At 28.1% G+C, this 11,285-nt stretch overlaps 1 protein-coding gene across 1 annotated transcript; it reads left to right on the forward strand.

Annotated features, from left to right (window-relative positions):
* Window positions 1-9,910: 9,910 nt before the first annotated feature.
* Window positions 9,911-10,489, forward strand: LOC140872507 (uncharacterized). The gene has a single exon (XM_073275351.1). The coding sequence runs from the start codon at window positions 9,911-9,913 to the stop codon at window positions 10,487-10,489; it is 579 nt and encodes a 192-aa protein (XP_073131452.1).
* The last annotated feature ends 796 nt before the right edge of the window (window positions 10,490-11,285 follow it).

Here is an 11,285-nt window from a genome sequence, read left to right on the forward strand (position 1 = left end):
CACTAAATATCTTTATATATATATAATAAATAATATATATAAATAAATTTATAAATCTAATTAAACTTTGGTTTTGAGAAACATGATTCGAAACTGAAACATATAAACTTTTGTTTTAATATTTATATCAAAATAAAAAAATCGAGGTTTTGCCGATCGAATGTACTTAACTTCCGATTTGAACATAGATTTTCCCCGTAGAAAGGACAATATATACTCTTTGATCATGACTCATGAGACTGAATTTATTAACGTTGCGTTTGGAATTCTATGAATCCAATTAGTGCAACCTAACAATATTTTAAATGATAATCTAGAAGAAAATGATATCTTCCGTAGAATGAATGAAGTTGAAGCGGGGTGGAATTAATTATAAGTCTCGACGAGAAATCAAAGAATCATGATTGATGTATGATGTATCCGTGCTGCTGCATAGTCCAAAATGTCCAAATATTATATTCGGTGCAGATTTATAATTTGGGACTCGAAAACAACATCGACAGATATTTCAACATTCATCAGTTTGAATTATAGTTCGCGATTAGGGTTAGGGATGACAATGGGGCGGGTTCGGGGTGGGTTTGGGCAAACCCGAGACCGGCCCCGTCCGTGGACCCGGCGGGTCCAATCCGGGCTAGACCCGTTGGACCCGCCAAATTAAATATAATTTAAATTATATTAAATAAAATTTTAAATAAGTTAAAAAAATTAACAAATCATTATTAAATTTATTTTTCAAATTTATATTAATAATATTTAAAATAAAAAAATGTTTTTACAAGTTAACATATATCATTTTAATTTAAATAATAATTAATAACTAAGGAAAAATCATAATAATATATTTTCATATTAAAAATATCATAATATATTAAAATTATTTAAATCCAAAAATATTATAAACTCAAATTAGGGACAGAGTATTGATTATGTAATATAAATAATATAATTATATATTGATATATATATACATAATTTATATTTATATTTAATATATATATTTTTTGGCGGGGCGGGTTCGGTCAAACCGGGGACCCGCATCTGGACCCACTTGTCCGAGTCTAAACCCGCTCCACCGGGTCGGGTTCAATGTGTGGTCGAGCCTAAATCCGATCCATTGTCATCCCTAATTAGGGTCGTTGGGGGCTACGTTTAAACATGCACGTATTTGAATACATTGTCATTTATCATAAACAAAATTTGAGAATAGTATCATGTGATACGGTGTTTCACGTATTGGCGGAGCCAAGATTCAAAATTATCTGGGACTAGCTCTGTCCCGTATTAGTAATAATTAGGTGAGCATTTTGTTAAAACGAAACCAAACTTTTTAAATAGAATCATCGACGAATTAAACCGAAATTTACTACAAAACAAGAATGAACCAAGCCGAAAAAAAATTGGTTATTTCGGCCGAAAACTGAATTAACCGAACTTATAGAATTGTTTTTTTTTAAAAAAAATCAAGTTTTAATTAAAAAACTTAGTATAAAAACTAAATTAAATATTTTAAATTTTATTTATTAATTTATTAAAAACAAATATTTTTTCAGGTCTAGTTCTATATTTCTATTGTCCAATTAAATTTTATTTAGAAATTTGTAATTTAGTTTGTTCGCTTATTTGTATTGAAACTGATATTTGCTTGTCTCTAGAGTCTAGCTTTAATTGATGTATGCTATTTTGGTTAAAATAACTTATTAATTTTTATTTTCTGGTTTCCATAAGTTACTTAATTATAAATCTAACATCCCAAAAATTTTCAACAAAGAATTATTTTTCAAATCTCATAATTATTCAATTTTTTGTTATTCTAAATTGAAAATTAGCAATACAAGCCCAATAATAATTATAACATCAATAATTCTGAAATATTTTAACCAATTGATTATTTTCTCAAAATTCGCAACAATAAAATTTTAGGGTAAAAATCTAAACTCGAAATTCATATACAACATTAATCAATATTATCGTAATTTAAATAATTGCAACTAAATATTCAACACAATTTTAAACTTATCAAAATTTACCTCGCAGTAGCATAATTGCAAAACATACTATAATAAACCAAATATTGAATGGAAATAAAGTGTGATTTGTGAGTGTTGTTATATTTTATTTTTTTTTCTCATGGGACTGAAAAAAAATTAAAAATTAAAACTAATAATTTATTTTTTAAAAAAATAGGTGGGGTTGAAGCCCGGCCTAGCTTAAGAGTGGCTCTGCCTTGGTTTCACACATATATATTTGTTAGACGAGTCAATATTCTCATATTTATAATGAAAAATAATAATTTTTGCATAGAAAGTAATAATTTTTTATATATCAAATCAAATAAGATATCAGCCTCACAAAATTGACTCATAAAACTGTTTCATACGAGTTTTTTGTTTTGTTAAATACTCGGGTGCTCACATATTGTCAAATTAAATCAGTCCCACAATAGATCGAAAATGTCTTGGGTTAGTGTTTCTCTCGTATGTGTTGTCAGCTGGACAAAAAAATCATCACCCCCATGATATATTCTAGCAGATCGTAACACAAGATGTGTGTGATCCATGGAAAAAATAGGAAACAAAGTAGGATTATTTTATGCCACACTTGTAGTATTTTTCTCGTCAACACATATGTCAATTTCCATAAAAATATATGGATCCCACGTGATCTAATGATATTGAAATAGGGGAAGAAACACTCCCGGTATAGCATAGATTAACCCAACAAAGTAGATATTTTTTTGGTAAATCTAAATTTTATACATCCTAATATGTTGTGTATTTTGAGGGTAAGCTCCCGGTGAAGATTGTTACACGGATTTAAATAAAATTATTTGTATTTTGTATTTTATTTATTTATATTAAAAAATTATGAAAATTTACGTTGTCTTTAGAGAAAGTACTGATCAATATTTTATTTATCCGTCATAAATGGGATAATATTATTTATACTGATCAATATTTTATTTATCCGTCATAAATGGGATAATATTATTTAAGATTTAATTAAAATATCTTGGTATTTTATATTTTATTTATATACCATAATAAAATTATGAAAATTTTAAAAATATAATAGCTATTGATACATAATAATAATAATGCATTTGATTTTTGACGGGTTGGGTAGTCGAGTCTAAGATCCACCTCTCAAAATTGACCATTTAAATCATCTCATAAGAACTAATTTTGTGTTGTCTTTTGTTTTTAAAGGTAAATCAATATTTTATAATACAGGGAAAGTTATAAGAAGGTTAATTTTACCTATAATTAAAGTAAATGGTTTTTTTTTTCAATTATAATTAAAGTAAATGGATAACGCAGTTTGAACATGTAGATGTCATTAACAAAAATAAAAATTTGAAAGTAAATCAACTTCTCTAAAAATTTTAAATCTTGAAGCTAAATATTTCTTTAGATTTAGTAATGTGCATTTATCAAATTTGATAGTGTACGGTCGAACGTGCTTATAAAAAAGGTAACTAAAATATTTTAAATCATACAATAACTCGAATACTACCTTTTAATTACTTTTTGGGACAATGATAATTATTGATTTTCAACTATATATAATTGTATTCGCTGCTATCTATAGTAGTCTAACAATTGTATTCTTTGCTATCTATAATAGTGTAACATGTGATTTTGGAGAACTTGATCAGTCATCGAATAAAATATATATCAGTTTGATTTTTTGTTTGTTTGACTATCTTCTCAACCTGTAATTATTTTACTGTTTAGTTTCGATCATATTTCCGACTTAAGTGAATTTTTTATTTTTTATTTTACCTAATTCTACTAATTTATTACCCGTGTGAAGTCATTGCACTTGTAATACATCGAGGTTATACGACCTTCATGCATCACAATCAACTCAAATAACGTACCTGTAGCGAGTAGGTACATTCTATCGTGAATCACAATATATATTTTTTGTATTTAATTTGAGGGCTAATTGCAAACATGCATTATCATTGTGAAATTACGATATTGCTGAAAACCTCCTATAACTGTGAATTCTTTGTGTTTTCAAAATTTGAGCACAAACAGTACCCCTGAAAATACGTGCAGACAACGGGGTGAATGATCAAAATTTAAAAACATGGGGATGCATGTGCTCAACATTTGAAAACACAGAGTTAATAGTTCATTCTTTTTTCATATATAAGATTTCTTTAGCAATTTTGAAATTTTTGTAAGGATGATGTATGAAAGTAATCCGTATTTTGATCGTTTTATGTCAAATTCGAGGAACTCTAAATGTTTGGGATAAAAAAAATAAAAAAAAAGAAATTTAGCTTATATAATAAGATGAATATAATATTTACGTTATAATGACTATATATATATATATATATTTTCGGCCAATTATGTTGATAGAAATCATATTCAAGTTTAACAACGTTCCGTTTTTTTTACGGGTCGAGCTCTAAGATAGTGTTTGAGAAAGTTTTTCAAAAGCAATTATCAGTTTTTTCTTCACAAAATTTTGAAGTTTTATTAGCTACATACTTGTTTAGTTCATGGAATACGTCATATAAAACATAATGTACAAAAGAAAGACAATTTCATTAATTAAAAATCAAAATTTCAATTTTCAGTTTTCAATTTTCAAATATTCCTAGTCACGGGACATAAAAGTATGATTCGTGATCAATAACTATCTTTATTGATAGCCAAGAGACAGAAGACAAACTTTTTAATGTATTTTAATTAAATTTTGAACTTGGTGTGTAGCTTTTTATCCAAACAAAAGATAACTTGTAGGATCTTGATATTATTATTTTTCTTAACAACACTAGTCATTTTAATATCTATCTATATATATATATATATATATATATATATATATATATATAATTAGTGTTAATACAATTTGAATCTTTTAAATCGTGTAACGAATTAAATAATAGGAGTAATTGCATGCATTATCCCTGTGAAATACCGAGATTACTTAAAACGTACACCCTATAAAAAAAAAATGATCTATTAGCTTTTTGTGTTTTTTTTTAATCTCGAGCACATACCTCGCTATGTTTTCAAATTTATGTGTTTTCAGGGGTTGTTCACAAAATTTAAAAATACAAGGGGTTTATAGTCATAATAGGTTTTTAAAAATCTCATGATTTCACAAGAATAATATATACAATTATCACTAAATAATATGATTCAGTTGCTCGCTAACAATTATTAATATCATAGCCCAGCATAAGTCATAACCCTAATGATTCTTTTAAAAATGATCGTTTTGTTAGGACTGGTTTGAAATCGGTTTAAATCATGTGTTTTATTGTTTCATTAGCAACCGATGAAACTAATCTTAATCTAAAATGATCAGTCGGATAACTAAATGTTAAAATACGGAAATAACTTAAGTTGATGATGCAACAAAAATTTTGGTTAAACTTTTATAGGGGATTATCATCAAACTCGGGATTTCACCGGGGTGATCAATGAAATTTTCCCATTATTATATTTTGGTACGAGATTGAAGTTTATACAATAAAATTGTTTAAAATGTAATATCATTATAATTTAATAACTTTACATTGGTTTGTAACTAAAGGATCCTTGAATCTAGGCCAAATTAATTAGTTCACCACATAATAAATAAATATTTTAATACCCGAATCAAATGAATATTTCCGAATTATTTATGAATAATTTGAAACTTTCTAGTGAAATGTATGATAAGAATAGTTTGCATCAGAAAACTCCTGGCCGTCTTACCAAACCTGATATATAATTGATTAATTGTAGCCACCAACCTTGACCTAGCCAAAGTGCAGTCTAGAGGTGTTATCGAGCCGAGCCAAGCTCGAGTAGCACACTACTCGAGCTCGAGCTCGAGCTCGAGCTCATATTTTACTACTCGAGCTCGAGCTCGATCGAGTAGTAAAATATGAGCTCGAGCTCGAGCTCGGTTGTAGTTCGAGTACTCGAGCTCGAGCTTTTATATTATATATATATATAAATTAAAAATATATAAATAAATAAATAAATAAAATATTATATTATATATATTATAAAATAAATATATATATAAATATAATAAATAAAATAAAATTAATTAAATATTATAAATAAATATATAAATATTATAAATAAATTAATATATAAATATAATATTATATTATATATTATATTTATATTATTTTTTAATATATATATATGTGGCTTATCGAGTAGCTCGTTTCAAAGCTCGACTCGAGCTCGATTGTATGCTCGAGCTACTCTGTCACTTTTATTGAATATTTTAATTAAAATATTAATGCATTAACTTATATACCCAATTAGGTTTATTTAAAAAATTACTTTAATTAATTTTAAATAATAAATTTTATTTTAAAAAAAATAAACTTATTAGTTAATTTAATGTAATAATACAATTTAATATTAAAATTATTTTACATGCACGTAAAATAAGATAAAATAATTATATATAATTTTTAATTTTATTAATTAAATTTTGATTATTTTATTCCATTAAATATATACTATAAAATAAATTTAATTTAATTATTTATTTAAGTAGGGATAATTTCGACATTTTTACTTTTTTATTTGACTAAATTCTGAGTTAAGGTGTATGTACGAATTTAGAATCACAATGGGTTATTTGCTCAAAAAACTTTGACATGAGGTTATCAGCAAACGTGAAATTTCACGGAGTGATTTATACAAAATGAAGATGTATAGTAATTAATTTGTTTGTAGGGCGAGTGTAACGTTGTATTTGAAAAGTATCAGGTTAGCTGTATATCATTGATATGATATATTTTTTATGTCTTTTAGATAAAACTATTTAACATGAATGAGAAATAAAATTAAAATATTGAAATTATTAATTATTCAGCAGATGAAACTTATTTTATATGCAATACATATATATATATATATATATATATATATATCAAATTTTGAGATATATAAAAATTAAAACAAGTGATAAGATGTACGATACTCTTTTCTCACGTGAAAAAAATTAAAATTTAACATGACGTATATATAATGGGTTACAAAAGACTTCTCAATTTAGGTTAATTATTTGTATAATGATGATTACAGAGCAGTTGTTATACCGACTTATTATTTGCAATCGCACTTGCATGGTCTTAGGTCCGGGATGTAACAAAATGACATCAGAGATAATATTATGCAGGAACACCGAGAAAAAGGTGTTATACAGAGCAAATTGCTATGCTGATCGGATTCACTTTTTGAACCTGTGAGACAAAGTTCTATATCGTGTGAGAGACATCTTGAACCTGTAGGAGCCATAGATTATTGCCGGTATCGAGGGACGTCAAACCACAACTAGAACGTCGTGTTATGAAAGATGGGTGATTGTGATACTCTTGTCACATATGAGTTAAAATCAAAGTTCAAAATGGCTTATAATAAGCTTTATTAATAAAATTGTATAGAAATTTGGGTTAACATTTTCGTAGAATGAATACGATCATGAACTATTTACTATATAGACTCATTGAACAATAACGACCACACTTGTGCGAGCTGAGGCCAAGGCGTGACAAGATCGGCATTAAAATTTTTAACAAAATTGTTAGAATAGTTACTTGAAATGAAATATGTACCTAAAATTTTAATTGTAAACCAATAAAATTTATTCCAATAAAATTTTAAAAGTTTGTGTAAACATAATGTTTTGATGATAACAAATAATAACTCAATATAGTAGATCAAGTTGTCCTTACATGTATTTCAGGTCGAGATCTTGAAGATTTAGAAGAAATCTTTCGACCGGTCTCAAAAGGATAGGCTATTCAACCGCTTTCGAAGTTTACATGAAAACGGTTCACGAGTAAAGTTATTTTCTGATAGAAACTACACTCACAAGGATCTCACCTACTTTATCAAGAAAAGTTGGTTGACTGATCATGCTCAATATACTAGAAATCAGAATATCGGAATGTATTCCTTAAAAGGGTGTTGCACAAATTTTGCTCAAAGTATTATTTGTGACCGTTTCTTTCTACTTCTGAAAAATATCAAACTCTCATTTATTAAAAAGTACTATATTTCAAGAAATGATGAAGACAACAATGCTTTTAGATTAATGAGGCCACAATCGAATGTTAAATAAGACAATGCAAAAAACACTATAGAAGGAGGATGTCAAGAGAATTCACATATAGAACACATACTTGAAATTCAAAAGGCTTGCATCCTTGAAAGAATTTTCCAAGAACTCAAAAGTTTTTACATCTTCATACTTCTCATCTAAGTCCTCATTCTCAAGAGATATCAGATAATCAATGATCAACTTAGGGCTACATCAACTACTCGACCGCTTCTATAAAGAGATTGGAGGAGTTTTTTGATAGTTTGAGTCCAAGGATTCAAACACCTTCTGTTTTATTTGTGGTGTTAAGAATTTAAGACAATCAGTCGTTAACTAGGAGTTCTGATTAGGAAGTGGATAAGTCCTAAAGTTGAAGTGGGTTGTAAAAAAAAATTGTATAAATCAAAGTCTTATAGTGCATTTCTTCCTAAGTAAGAAAAAGTGAGACATATAAGGAATTTTGCCTTCGAGCTTTCATATATCTTGTGTTACCTATTTTATTGCACATTTTTATCTTGTTATTATCTTGTTGAGTACAAAGCATAAAAAATCTCAATTATTGTTTTCCGCACTATTTGTGGTCCGAAACTTTTTAAAGAGTTGAGAAATTGGTCTTAGTAGCTAACTCTATCAAGACCGGTTGCATTATTTGATAGCGTTGAGAAAATTTTAAAAAAAATATTTATTCACTCCACCTTGGGTGATTCGAGTAAATCATTTTCGAATATCAAATATAACATTATTTAATCTTTTAATAAAAATTATTATTATTTAAGACATACAATTGAAATTTGTTGGTGTTATGACCAAGCGTTTGGCACTAGTGCCACGCCCCACTTTTTGAGTCGATGACATTGTCGTTGTTACAAAATAAATATTCAAAAAAATATTCGAGGTTTTACAAACATTAAACTAGTCTATCATTTCATAAAGCATCAATTATTATCTTTACACCACGAAAAATATATTAAATGCAAATACAGATGCATAAATATAATTGTGACAACGTAATTTAAAAAAATATTAGACATGAAACTAAAATAGCATAGTATTATTTTTTTTTTTGAAATATCCTAATTTCATTAAACAAACAACATATAGGTTTTTACATAAGGACATATGCACAAAGGAATTGCATGATAAAAAAGCTAAGTTTCTTCTAAAATGTAAGATGATTCTAGCCAATTCCCGTGCAACTTGATTGGCAATTTTAGAGCAGTGTTGAATTGAAGATGCTTCCAAACTATAACAGAGGCCACGTATCTGCTTCACAATTTGCTGTTCCATGGAGAAATGATTGTTCTGGTTCAAGGCTTGAACGACTGTAAGTGCATTGGTTTTAATGTGTTCTCTCTTTTTGATCTCATTTCCGTTCTCCTCTTCAACGCCATTTTCATTCTCAACTGGAAATGAGCGAGTGATATTATCGTCATTCAGTAGGTGAGTGAGAATAATCTAAGTTCCGAAAACTATATATATATATTTATATATTATTTTGACTAAAATAAAATTTTTTGGATAACAGTACGTAATCGAAAATTCTGTAGTCATTAATTAACAGGAATCATATTTTGCATGTGCAATAAAATAACTATGTTATAGATCGAATTCCTTCCTCACCTGTATTTTCCGAAGAGTTTTTGTCAATAACGCCCTGTGCCACATTGATAAGTCCTTAAGCCCAAGCCACCATCTTCTTTTTCTTTGCATAGTTGTTTCCATGCTATTCGCGGGTGATTAGACGGCCAAGAGATTCAATTCGTTAAGGGATTGGAGATGGCATCGTGACGAATGACCGTTAATCAATAACCTACTCTCTATTCGGGATATGCTTATAGATCGACTAGGCTCTTGGGATGCGGTGGTGACTCGGATGGACGTGTGGTTTGGGCAGGGTAGAGGCCTCAAGAACACATATTATTTCTTCTTGGAAGCTAGGGGAAGGTGGCACTGGAAGCCAATTTTATGGAAAGCTTGCATTCTACCGAAACACATGATTATACTTTGGTTGCTAGCACATGGCAAGCTTTTGACTAAAGATAGACTTGGGCATGTGGAAGACAAAGTGTGTGGCTTTTGTAATGCCTTTGAGGAGTCGGTACGGCAACTATTCTTCAATTGTGCGATTACGACAACGATTTGGGATAGAGTTCGAGAATGGCTGGGAATGAGGAAGCTTATGCGATCGGTGAAAGCTATAGGTCGAGCTTTCAAAGGAGTTTATCGTGGTTCCAGTACACTAGCCTCTATGAGGGTGAGTGCTCTTGCAGCCACAGTGTATCGGGTATGGACATCGAGGAACAGGACAATTTTCGAAGGTGAGAAACTCAACATTGATGATGCTACACGTAGAATCAAGCTTATGGTTTTACGTTGTGTTTCAATGCCTTGTAATATTTTCTTATGAATTTGGCTTAGAATAGGAGGTGTGGTTGTATTCTGCTGGGGATGCTCAGTGTACTTGTATTCATTTATCCACTTTTTTACGAAATTTATTTCATTAAAAAAATAATAACTATGTTCTACCATTCCCAAAAAAAAAAAAATACTAACTATGTTTCTCATGGTTAGATTGAGTTAATCTCCTATATAGGGTGAACCCGGTAATCACTAGTAAACAATAATCAATCATGTTCAGAATATAATTACTCAATGCATAAAAATCAATCATTAATCTATAGTCATATTTTTAGAATAATAAATACTTTTAAAATATAAATTTTAACCAAAAAATACATTTTAAAACATAAATCCACTTGCTAAATCTATATTATATTTAAAATTGACACTTTTGATTATGAATTTACTATTTTGTCCTCATTCTTTCATTTAATAATTAATATTTTTGTCATTTTTAAGATTTTTTTAAAGATTTTTCATGTCATTTTATAGATTAGTCAATTTATTTATTAAAGGTAGATTTTTAATATTTAATTCATATCATTTTTTGTGTCCATTTATTTATTTTTATTCAAGACAAATTAATTGTCCTAAACCAAAAAAATTATTAACTAAAAGTTATCTTTATTTCTTTGTATCTATATCTATATATTGGCACTTTCTTTATTAATTAAAAGTTATCTTAATTTTTTTGTCTAATATAAATCTAAAAAATTATTAATTTTGTGAACTTAATTTAATTTTTATCGAGCTCGCAATGTTTTTAGTCTACTTTTTTTAACATAAAATTTTGATTATTTAAC

This window comes from Henckelia pumila, unplaced genomic scaffold (genome assembly GCF_033568475.1).
Source record: "Henckelia pumila isolate YLH828 unplaced genomic scaffold, ASM3356847v2 CTG_466, whole genome shotgun sequence".
Classification (NCBI taxonomy): domain Eukaryota; kingdom Viridiplantae; phylum Streptophyta; class Magnoliopsida; order Lamiales; family Gesneriaceae; genus Henckelia; species Henckelia pumila.